Raw genomic sequence first — 12838 nt, forward strand, 5'->3', positions numbered from 1 at the left:
ACCCATGAACTGTGAGATCCTTACCTGGGCCAAAACCAAGAGTCCGATGCCCAACCAATGAACTACCCAGGCGCCCCTCTCTTATCATTTTCTTTTCTTTTTTTTTTTTTAATGTTTATTTACTTTTGAGAGAGAGAGACAGAGTGTGAGCAAGGGAGGGGCAGAGAGAGAGGGAGACACAGAATCTGAAGCAGGCTGTACTGACAGCTCAGAGCCTAATTTTGGGCTTGAACTCACAGGCTGTGAGATCATAACCTGAGCCTAAGTCGGATGCTTAACCCACTGAGCCACCCAGGTGCCCCTCTTATCATTTTCTTCACAATATCTTTTCTCTAGTTTAGTTTATTCTGGGAATACAGTACATGGTACATACATCATACAAAATATGTTTTAATCAACCATTTATGTCATCGGCACGGCTTCGGGGCCACAGTAGGCCATTAGCAGTTAAATTTTTGGGAAGTCAAAAATTCTACTAAGATTTTTGGCTGCGCGGTGGAGGGCACCCCTACCTTCCCCCCCTCACACCTCCCCTGTTGCTCAAGGGTCAATTGTAACTTCATGTAAGTATTTGCTCATTCCTTGTTAAGTTGACTTTTACATATTTTACTTTTTGTTTGCTATTTTAAGTAGAGTCTTTTCTTTCATTTTATCTTTTAGCTAGTTGTTGCTTGTACTGGCAAACTTAAAAAAAAGATAACCATCTGACGAGATTGCTTTGAAGATTAGAAATATTATGGAGGGGTTGCCTGGGTGGTTCAGTCAGTTAAGCATCTGACTTCGGCTCAGGTTATGATCTCGAAGTTTGTGAGTTTGGGCCCCATATCGGGCTCTGTGCTGACAGCTCAGAGCCTGGAGCCTGCTTCAGATTCTGTGTCTCCCTCTTTCTCTGCCCCTCTCCCACTCACTCTGTTTCTCTCTCTGTCTCAAAAATAAACATTAAAAAAGTTTTTATTAAAAAAAATATTATGGAGAAAAACACTCACCATGTACCTTGGAACATGTCTCCTTTGACCTCTTGTTAAATAGAATCCGGGTATAGACCTGATTTTTGCCATGGATTCTTTTTTTTTTTTTAATTTTTTTTTTTTCTTAACGTTTATTTATTTTTGAGATAGAGACAGAGCATGAATGTGGGAGGGTCAGAGAGAGGGAGACACAGAATCCGAAACAGGCTCCAGGCGCTGAGCTGTCAGCACAGAGTCCGACGCGGGGCTCAAACTCACGGACCGCGAGATCATGACCTGAGCCGAAGTCGGCTGCCCAACCGACTGAGCCACCCAGGCGCCCCTGGATTCTTATTATTAACTAAGAGATTCAGATGTACCCAACGTCTCTCGAAATCTAGTGATGTGCCAGACATTGTGCTAACCACATTATTTCTGGCCTCTTGTGTGATTATTATTTTCCATTTACAGATGAGTAACTGCACTTGAATGCTTTTCCTCATATCACTCAGCTGGTAAGTGACACGTCAGCTAGTAAGTTACATCCAAATCTGAACTTTTCAGGGCTATTCAATTCACTGACTCTCCATTATATTCATTTTTCACACCCCTTGTTTTCCAAATTAGTTTCTTTCCTTTTATATACTTTTAGGTACAAGGGTTAGCCCTTCACCTCCAATTGATACATCTTATCAGCTTATCTTTGCTAATGTTTCCATCTCTTAAACAGTCAGAAGTGGATTTCCTTTACAAAACTGGAATAAATAAATATGTTCCTCTTCCCGTCCCCCCCCCCCCACCCCAAACCGTGTACATTTTCATCTAGTGTATGATGTGAGGTTTATAACCACATTCACATTTTTCCAGGTTTCTGTCTCTTACACATGTTGTTGAAAACTGCCAACTGTAAATGGAAAAGTGGAGAGAGTGGTCGTCTCGGCCCGGTAAAGAGCCACTGGATGAGAGAGAATAGTGGACAATTTCGCCGCCTGCTGTAGCGTGAAAAACAGGCACGCCGCGCCCTCTGGTGGTGAAAACAGGAACTGTAACCACTAGACTGGCGCTTTAGAGACTTGGCCTTCCCTTCCTTCCCCACTGACATTCTCACCTGCGGGTTCTGCTTCGTGCAGTGTTGACGAGTGAGGGAGAGCTAGGCCTGAGAGCTTCCAAAGGCTCTTAGCTTTTCAGTGACCTGAGTCCCTTTGAATCATCAGATTGCATTTAATTTTTTTTTTAATTTGCATTTTTTTCCTGGTCCTACACAAGTTATCATATGCGCATTTTGCAAAATGGGACAGGTGAAAAAAGTTTAAAAAAATTCAACTGTTGCCCACCATTTTGGCCGTCTCTCTTCCCTAAATACGCGTGGTGTGGAGCATGGAGACCTGGTGCCTTTCCCGGTTTCTGGCCTCTCCAGGAGCATGATTTTGGGCAAGTTCCTTCCCCTCTCTGAGCCTCAGTTTTCCCATCTGTAGAGATGATTTCTGAGGGCCTTTCCAGATACAGGCATTGGTTTGTATGTATTTTCAAATAATGAGCGGCCTCGAGCAGCAGACCCGCCTGTCCACTGGCCCACGCAGGGGGCTGCCTTCCTTGGGTCAGAGCTGGAGCATCCTCCCGGGATAGCCACACCCGGCTCCGGATCCCTCCTCCACTCCTGGCTCAGGACACTAATTGCTGTGGTCCTTGGTTTTTTTCTTGTGGTCTCTGACTTCCACTTGCTGTGAGGCTAAGGCCACAGCCTTATTTCTGTAAACTCTCATGTTCTGTAAACACAGATTACAGAACTGTCTGGAGAGTGGACAGGGGCGTGGAGAAATCACAGCACAGCACAAGGCTCTGCCTTGTTAACTTGGTTTTTTTATTGAATGCGGATTCTGTGCCGGGCAGTGCGCCGACCATGAGGGGCTCATAGGAAATGAAAGAACTGATTGTCAAGCTGGACGTTGGAGAAGACACGGGGGCGCTGTCAGCTAGTGATCTCCGCGGACTGCGCAGTTTTAAGGCCGCAGAGAAGCAAAAACAGACAAAGTCTGCCATCTGGTGGCAGAAAAGAGTCATACTCCATAAGGAAGGCTTGTGCAGTGCCTGCCAAAAAACCCTAAAAAGCAAAACCAAACCAAAACAAAACCCCCAAAAAACAGAGCAAAAGGGGAAAGAAGAGCTGGCCAAGGCCTTGAGTGTCTGATAGAAACAGTGGGAACAATTGGATTTTATTTATTTATTTTTAAGTGTATTTATTTATTTTGAGAGAGAGGGAGAGAGAGGGCGAGCCTGAGGGAGCTGGGGAGGGACAGAGGGAGAGGGAGAGAATCTCAAGCAGACTCCTCTCAGTGTGGAGCCTGACACAGAGCTCTATCCCGTGAACCATGAGATCATGACCTGAGCTGAAACCAAGAGTCAGATGCTTAACTGAGCCACCTAGGTGCTCCTGCCTGATGGGGTAATTGACTGAGAAGGGGCATGTGGGAATCTTCTGGGGGCGATGGAAATATCCTATATCTTGATCCGGGTGTGGTTTTCGGGGCTGTGTAGTACATATATGCACGTCTGTATACATGTACACACATATACATATATATTAGTGTAACCCTCCACCCTCCCTTCAGTGCAGTTGCCAGTTTGTGATTATAGATGTGGTTGTTTATTTACTTTTGGTTTATGACTTCTACTATGCTATAGACTCAAAAAGTACAGAGATTACATCCTCCTCTCCCCCCCCCCCCACAGCTTTTGGTGCCTGTTTACATAGTAGCCATGAATTATCTACTTGTTAGATGAATAAGTGAATACAAAAAAAATATGAACGGATTTTTGCATTTTGGGATGCTTTGTTCTTGCCCTGAAGGAAATAAATATAACTCAGAATTGCACAGGATGATCAAGAGTAGTGTTTATAAGGAAGATTTTTTTTTGAATCAATAAAACTATCGCATATTTATTTATTTTTAAAAGTTTATTTATTTTGAGAGAGAGAGAGAGAAAGGATGAGCGGGAGAGGGTCAGAGAGACCCTCTGACTTCGGTTCAGGTCATGATCTCACGGTTCGTGGGTTTGAGCCCCGCAATGGGCTCTGTGCTGACAGCTCAGAGCCTGGAGCCTGCTTCAGATTTGGTCTCCATCTCTGTCTTCCCCTTCCCTGCTCATGCTCTGTCTCTCTCTGTCTCTCAAAAATAAATAAAATGTTAAAAAATTAAAAAAAAATGTGACTTATGGAGAGACAGCCCAAGTGGGAGGCCAGAATGGGCGATGTACTTTCTACCATTATTCTGGCTGGGTTAGCTGTCTCTGCATGGACTAGTTTATTTTTATTTTTATTTTTAAAAATTTTATTTTTTATTTTTTAAAATTTACATCCAAATTAGTTAGCATATAGTGAAACAATGATTTCAGGAGTAGATTCCTTAGTGCCCCTTACCCATTTAGCCCATCCCCCTCCCAGAACCACTCCAGTAACCCTCTGTTTGTTCTCCATATTTATGAGTCTCTTCTGTTTTTATTTTTATTTTTAAGTAATTTTTTCTATGCTTCCAATCTTCCAATGAAGCATACCAGATTGGCAATATACCCTCTATCTGAGCTCCACTTGGACTTCAAAGCTTCATGTGTCAGCAATATGGTTTGTACACCTGAAATTTGCTAAGAGGTGGATCTTTTTTTTTTTTTCAATATATGAAGTTTATTGTCAAATTGGTTTCCATACAACACCCAGTGCTCATCCCAAAAGGTGCCCTCCTCAATACCCATCACCCACCCTCCCCTCCCTCCCACCCCCCATCAACCCTCAGTTTCTTCTCAGTTTTTAAGAGTCTCTTATGCTTTGGCTCTCTCCCACTCTGACCTCTTTTTTTTTTTTCCTTCCCCTCCCCCATGCGTTTCTGTTAAGTTTCTCAGGATCCACATAAGAGTGAAACCATATGGTATCTGTCTTTCTCTGTATGGCTTATTTCACTTAGCATCACACTCTCCAGTTCCATCCATGTTGCTACAAAGGGCCATATTTCATTCTTTCTCATTGCCACGTAGTACTCCATTGTGTATATAAACCACAATTTCTTTATCCATTCATCAGTTGATGGACATTTAGGCTCTTTCCATAATTTGGCTATTGTTGAGAGTGCTGCTATAAACATTGGGGTACAAGTGCCCCTATGCATCAGTACTCCTGTATCTCTTGGGTAAATTCCTAGCAGTGCTATTGCTGGGTCATAGGGTAGGTCTGTTTTTAATTTTTTGAGGAACCTAAGAGGGTGGATCTTAAGTGTTTTCATCACACACAAACACACACACACACACACACACACACACGTAACTATGCGAGGTGATAGATGTGTATTAGCTTGATTATAGTTATTGTTTCATAATGTATATTAAATCATCAAGTTGCGTACCTTAAACACGTACACTTTTAAATTGTCAATTATACCTGGAAAAGGCTGGGGAATAAAAGCTTCTTGTGTCATAGGAAAGCCTGCAGGTCACATCATGGATTACCATAAACTCTGCCAACTTGTATTGTGATTATTTATGCTTCTCTCCCTCTAAACAATCTCTGAGCATTTGGGGCTAGGGCCTGCCTAATCCTTTTTTGTGTATTCTCCAGGGGGAGTCTGGGAATGTTCAGTAAGAGGAAAAATGTTGGTTTTCACAGAAAAGGTTGATTGGTTTGCAAACCCTTTCCTAGACTTAAGCTCTCCTCTTTGTGTTTAAACAGATGTGAGTAGAGACTCTACCCACCCCAAAGAAAATGCAAACCCCCCCTTTTATAGCTTGTGCTGGGTTGTCTAGTGTTCCTCTCCAAATTCTGTCCACTTGGAACTTCAAAATATGACCTTATTTGGAAATAAGGTCTTTGTAGATGTAACTAGTTGAGACGAGGTCATACTGGATTAGAGTCAGCCCTAAATCCAATGGCTGGTGTCCTTATAGAACGCCATGTCAAGATACAGAGACCCTCACAGATGAGGAAGAAGAAGTGATGTAGCTCTAAGCCAAAGAGAGCCAAGGATTGCCAATAACCACCAGACCTCGGAAGAGACAAAAAACGATTTTTCTCTAGAATCTTCAGAGGGAACGTGGCCCTGCTAATACCTTGATTTTCAACTTTCTTGCCTCTAGACCTGTGAGAAAATAAATTTCTGGTGTTTTAAGCCACCCAATTTATGGTAATTTGTTACGGCAGACCTGGACCGAAAACGTAGCCAAAACTTTAGACCTCCAAGTCTGATTCTGAAGAAAGAAATTTATACTAAGGCAATGGTGTCGGGAGGGGGTTCTGATTGTCCCTGAGATTCTGCTTTCCCTTTGCGTGTGTCAATGGATATTGTTTTGATTCCTACTGCCACGGCTATGCTGGCTTCACAGTGTATGGGTAGAATTCGGGGGCAGGAGTGCTATTTGTCTTCCATGCCTTTCCCCAGGGGCAGCAAAATCCTTCCTTTTATGTACCCCAACCTAACACCCTGCCAGGATAGTGAAGCCAGATGACACATTGCCAAGCATGTTACATACTTGCCATCAATTACCTCAGATAATGTTAAAACAACTGTACGACAAAGTATTGGTAAACGTTCTCAGTGTCCTTCAGATTTCTTGATTTCCAGTAACATGCATTCACTCCGGACATTTTTAAGCTTAAGGGGAATGCACTAGAGCTGGACCTCATAGAAAAGGCTTGGAAGGTGGCCATAAATGAAGGGGCCCTCTCGGGTCACTCTGCTGGAGTAGGGTCCTGAAACAACGTGTTGCACTAGGAGCAACAAGTTTCCCGATGGTGCCCATGTAGTGAGACAGATGTCTGATTGCTAAGCCTAAATCCTGGACTTTCTGCATGGCTGCCCTGTGATATGGAGAACAAAGATGAACAGTTTTGGCTTCCTCAGAGAGGATGGCCACTATCTCTAGGGTTTTACCCATGGAGCCACAAGGTGAGTACAAAATGGCTTTTATGTGTGATAATTCAGTCCTCTTCTTTATTTCATATGTGGGCTTTCAGCAAGAATAACTGAACGTTCCTGTCTCGTCCAAGCTGCACTGAAGAGCATCAAAGACAGTGATGAGTGTTTCTTCTTGCATCCCGTTGTCAAAGTTAGAGCCGTATCTCACCCCAGGCTGATATAATCATGATTTGGGGAACCACAAGAAAAGGGTAGAGATCTTTAGCCTTTATTTTGGGTTGTGGACCCTTCTGAAATCTGATGAAGGAATATTTGCTTTCTCCCTTCACCCAGATTTCTCTTTTTATTTCCTGCTTTTATGTTTTGAGCCCCACATCAGGCTCTGCACTGTGAGTGCAGAGCCTGCTTGGGATTCTCCACCCCCCACCCCTACTTGTATGTGCTCTTTCTTTCAAAACAAATGAATAAACTTCAAAAAACAAAAAAAGGCTAGCTAAAATACAGATGCCCTGGCAAGCTAGCCCTGAGGACTACTGATGATTTCTGGTTTTTCTTTTTTGCTGGAATGTTGAGGATTAAGATGGGCGAGCCCGAGCAGGCAGGACTTCCAGAAAGAATGAAGCCCTGCCTAGCTTTCCAGGGTGGAGACTCAGATGTGTTCCCTCAGGCACATCCTTGGAGAAGGGAAACCCCGAGACTCAGCTGGTGTTCTTTTTCCTGAGCTGCTAATGACAAGGATCTCCACGAAGATCTGTGACCTCTGCCCCTGGGGGAGGGGGCCCTGGAGGGGTAGTGAAGAGATGCTGCTGGAGCAAGGCTGTCCCACTGACAGCTGGGAGTTTTGTGTGGGTCTGTATGGCTCATTGCTTCCACCCCAGCAGTTGGCAAAGTGATGGTTGGTGTGTGGAATCTTAGGGCAACACTGATCTTGATGCATCAGAGCTACTGAGTAGAGCCACAAATGCAATGTAGCAGCCAGGAACGTTACAGCTTTAAGCCACAGGAAGAATTTTGAGGGGCTTGCTGTTCCATGGATCTACTTGGATTCTTGACTCCTCATTGGATTACAACCTACAATCACTACAAACTACAATTAATACTTCCAGTTAGATTCCTACGCTTAGCAATTGAGAGGTGGTATAGATTAACAGTAAAGACACTGGCTCAAGACTGTCTGGGTTCAAACCCAGTACTAACTAACTCTTACTGGTTGTGTGACCTTGAAAAATTCCTTCATCTACAAAACTGGGGAAAAAAGTTGATTTTGTTGTGAGAATTAAGTGATTTAGTAGATGTAAACCACTTAAAAGTGTGACTGGCACACAGTAAGCTATTGTTATTGAGCCCAGCATACATCATATCCTTGGGCCGGTAGCCATGTGTTAATCAACTGAATTTAAATTGGAAATAGGAATTAGTGATTGGAGACGGGAGGGTGGAAAAAAAAATAGGAGATGCATTTTGCCCCAGTGCCCCTTTACAAAATACTTCTGGAATTTTGCCAGTCAGTTCGTGAGAATCTGCCTCTCATTTGCTACCCATGGCTCATTAATGATCCTTACACACAGAGTGCAGATTTTATCCTTTTAGCTATTCATGTAGCCTTTTAATTGGATCCGTGAGGTGAGGGTCAATACTCATCGACCTGGGGAGGATTATTTTTCAACATTTTTACACAACAAGACAATATGTTGTGACAGAATGAAACCCATGTCCATCCCACTCTGCAACCGAAGAAACACCTACCTTTGAGCGCAGTGCAAGTACGAATTTGTATTCCATCATGTCCAAACAATCCATTCCCTGAAGGAAAAAAAGAATGGAAAAGAAAAATCAGACTTCTGAGGCTGGGAGAAATCCTAGACCTGCCCCTCTCTTCCTGGTGGGGGGCCTATTACTTTGCAATTTACCTTTTACCTTCTGTCCTCTCACCTCCTGTCATCTCTCAGTGAGGGCCACCACGTCTAAGGCTCATCAGAGGAAGTTGGAAGGAAATAGGAATTTGGATAGCTGAACGGTGACATGTGTGGTATGGAGTTGGCCTCACTCTCTCGAGCTTGGGTAGGCTTTCAGGATGTGGCAACCGATGAGTGGGGCAGACACTGAAGACCACTAACTTAATTCCCATCCTTGGCTTGCTGATCCGTCTGATATTGGCGTCCCCCTGCTGGTCTTATGCCCAAAGAGGATTTTAAGTACCTGTGTTCTTGGAAGACCGCCATTTTCATGATCAGACTATACCCATCATCTTACCTGAAGGCAGTGAGATTACCAGGAGGAAGAGTAACCCAATGAGAGAGTGCCTCATTGCTGATGAGGGCACAGAGCTGGAACATTCTGGGGGTGGCTGCCTGGAAGCTTCCTTTATAGAGCTGGGCAAAGTTGGGTGGGGCTGGGCACTGGCCTCATTCTACTTGGAAGGGCATTCAGGGGAGACAGGCTTCTTCAGGCTTAGAGGAAGAAAAGTTCCTGGTCCTGTCTTTGCTACTTCCTCTTTTACCAATCATGGGAAAAGAAGGAACTCAGTCAAGGCCAAACAGGATCCGAGACCAGGCATCCTCATACCCAGGCCCAAATATTTATCCTATAACTTCATATGTATAGTGATAGAAAAATGGCAGGGAAAATGTCTACTCTCTTTCTACTTTGTTTCTCCTTTCCTTGGGAGTCCCATTGAGAACACAGGAGACAAGGGAAGCAATGTTATGAACACGGGCTTAACTTAAGATCACAAAGGATGTGAGCAAGATCTTGCTGTGTTTCCAGAAATAGTCTTAAGGTGTCAACTGTTGGTCTGACCAAGAGTTAGGTAGGTACTCAGACATAACAGAGAAGGGGTATGCTTCTCTTTGGGCAGCAGATTTATTCACCTGGCTGAGGCAGATGGTATAGGGAATGTGTCACCCAGGAAAGTTCACCACGGGCTTTGTTTTCCAAATGGCTGCTATTGAAATGTTGCCTCGTATTTGGAAATTTTAAGGGTTCTGGGAAAGGTTGTCTTTTTGGAGTGGGTAGGTTGGAACTCTCTTCTGGTTTCTTACAGGAAGAGCCAGATCACTGCTGTGTGCAAGGTTGGATGCCCAGCATTCAGAGTAGAGCAGGACACCACTTCCCTGGAGCTATAGGGGCATAGCTCCAGAGAAGGATCATTAGGTCTGTCTTCCCTGGAGAGGTGGAGGATGACCAAAAGTTGAGGAGACGCTTACTTTGGTTATATTCTTGCCTCGAGGCAGGCTTGTACCCAGGTGTCCCATAACCATAGGATTCTGAGTCTGTAAAATGGTAGTAGAGCATAATTTTATTGGTTATGCTCCATTTTGCAGTCACATACCCTTGGGTAAATTATTTAGCATCTCTGAGCTTCAGCTTCCTCTTCTCAAAAAGTGCACTGTAAAAGGGTTTTCTGAGGATGACAAATTACAAAGTGCATTACACTCATCCTGGTGTAGATTAGGCTCTTCACTCCTCCTCCTCCTCCCTCTCCCCCTCCTCTTCTTCCTCCTCCTCCATCACCACCAGCACCTCTTCTTTCTCTTCCTTCTCTTCCTCCTTCATTAAATTCCACCATTAGAGCTGTCTTTCTTTCTTTTTTGTACACTCTCTCCAAGAGATCTCTTAGCGAATGCAAAAAACAGCCAGGAGAGTTTTATTCTGGGTTCCAACAATGTGCATTGTTGGGAGCACCACTGTGGGTTGGCATGGAAGTTGGGGAGAGGAGGTGTGATAATGGCCTGGAAGTAAGTAGTTCAATACTAGATCAGGGCTGAGGATTCCCTTGAATGACTCCATAGAAGACTCCCAGGTCCCTGCATGGGGCATATACTTCCTGCCCATACAATGGAGGCCATATCCTGACCATCTGCTGCCATAGACAAAGCATAGACTCAGTTGGCACCTTCCCATTCTTTTAGAGATGGAGGAAACAAGGCTTGAATGGGTGAATGGGCTTGTAAAAGGGAAGACTCAATCTGTGAGCTGTGCTGGCATAAAATTTTCAGCTCTCTTGATTCTCAGTTCAGAACTCTGTCCTCCATATATGTTAAGTTTATTAATCATGCATTTGGAAATATGGAAAGTATGAGCCTAACATTTTCTAAATACTTCTGAGCCTCCTCCTATACCTGATCCTGGAAAAGCAAATCTAAGACGCATTTGGAGATTAGCAGGTGTGGGAGATGGACCCTTTCCTTTCCATTCGTGCATGTCTTGATTAAGTCACCATCCCAACCTTTGGACAGGAGCTTTTCTTACCTGTGCTGAGTGTTCCCACCTCCTGTCTGAGGTCTTGTTGGGAAAAGGTGCCAGGGAAGCACGAACAGCTTCATACTATCCCCTTTAATGTTGCTCTGTTGGAAATTTCTTCATTTTAGTTTCCTAGAATTTTTGTGCTCTCCTGATCATGTCTACCTTCAAGAAAAAAACCCACCATTGCCAACAATGACTACACCCCTTCAGCTACTTTAATGAATTAACTTGTTGAAGGAGGAAGCCCCTTTCCTGACTGCCTCGTTCACGAGTCAGATAGTTCCTGGGTGCAATGACTTCATGCTCATTTTTCTCTATGTGCAAGCTTATTTTCCCCCATGGCTCAATAAGTCATTGATATATGATGAAATTTAATACACACAAAGAAAAATAAAATCATACACATAGTTTAGTGACTGAACGTAAAGCAAACACCATGGGGTCACCTCTTAGATCAAGAAAACAGACCTTTTCCAGCACCACAAAAAGTCCCAGTGAACTCTTAAGTGACTATAGCTCACTACCTCCCCAACAAGGCAACCGCTGCTCTGACCCAGGTAATCATCACTTTCTTGCTTTGCTTTATGGTTTTCTCTTTAGTATGGATCACTAACCAGGGTAGTTTAATTTGCCTCTTTTTGACCTATCTGTAAAAGGCGGCACAAAAGTATTACTTGTGACTGTTTTCCTCTTTTCTTTATTATATTTTAAAGATATTTGTATATTTCTGTGTGTAGCATTAGTTTTTGCTTCTGTCTATTGACTATTTAATATATTTAGGATGGATGACAAGTATTTGAGTTGCTTCCACGGATTACCAAAGAGTCCTGTGGTGGGACATTCTTGTACTTATATTCTGTGCACACAGACTTGCTTCTTGGAGGATAGATACCTTGGAGTAAAATTGCTAAGTTACAGGACATGCATAACGTCAATTTGTTCTAAATGTCAAATGGTTTACTAAAGTGCCTTTTACTAATTTTTATATCCATCAGCAGGTGTATAAGGGTTTTGGTCACTCCACATTCTTAGCACTACTTGGTATTGTCAGACTTTTATACTTTAGACAACTGGATGGTGATCTAGTGGTCCCTCAGGGCAGATTAATATAATTTCCCTGATCACAAATAAGGTGAGGTATCTTTTTGTATGTTTACTGGTCATTTAGGGTTCCCCCCCTTTTTTTTTTAGCTTTGATTTTATTTTATTCCTCTTTTGATAAGTATCTAGTTAAGTCATTTGCCCATTTTTTTTCTACTGGCTTGTCCATGAAGAATAATTTGTACTGTGAATATTCTTACTGTTCTGATTTTGTAATGATCAGGGCAGGCTAAACGTTCAGTATGTTAAGACCAGGTATGTGTCCCCAGACCTAGTTCTTTCCCTAGGCCTGGTTTTATAAATGCTGGTGACAAACCAAGTCTGATTTATATGATGCACCTTATATGGGAAATATCTGTGACTCACAGTATCTGCTCATCCTAGATAAATGACAGCACAGCTAGTGTAAGATAACCATTGGAAGATAACCATTGCTAATTTGATGATTATCAGTTGCCACTGAGTGAATTGTAAAACTATTGAGTTTTATTTTCTAAAAAAACAAACAAAAAACTTTACAAATTATGGGATTGTCCAAGATGGCAGTGTAGAAAGATCCTGAATTCATCTCCTCCTATGGACACACCAAATCTACAACTACATATGGAATAATTCCTGCTGAAAAAGAACTGAAAACTAACCGAACAG

At 43.0% G+C, this 12838-nt stretch overlaps 1 protein-coding gene and 1 non-coding gene across 2 annotated transcripts; one reads left to right on the top strand and one right to left on the bottom strand.

Annotated features, from left to right (window-relative positions):
* Window positions 1-8474: 8474 nt before the first annotated feature.
* Window positions 8475-9152, bottom strand: DEFB136 (defensin beta 136). Its single transcript, XM_058723304.1, has 2 exons — window positions 9098-9152; window positions 8475-8647 (listed from the first exon to the last, which is right to left on the bottom strand). The coding sequence occupies exons 1-2, from the start codon at window positions 9150-9152 to the stop codon at window positions 8475-8477; spliced, it is 228 nt and encodes a 75-aa protein (XP_058579287.1).
* Window positions 9153-12374: 3222 nt separating this feature from the next.
* Window positions 12375-12506, top strand: LOC131508256 (small nucleolar RNA SNORA72). The gene has a single exon (XR_009259954.1). It is a non-coding gene; the product is annotated as a small nucleolar RNA SNORA72 (small nucleolar RNA).
* The last annotated feature ends 332 nt before the right edge of the window (window positions 12507-12838 follow it).

Source organism: Neofelis nebulosa, chromosome 3, assembly GCF_028018385.1.
Source record: "Neofelis nebulosa isolate mNeoNeb1 chromosome 3, mNeoNeb1.pri, whole genome shotgun sequence".
Lineage (NCBI taxonomy): Eukaryota > Metazoa > Chordata > Mammalia > Carnivora > Felidae > Neofelis > Neofelis nebulosa.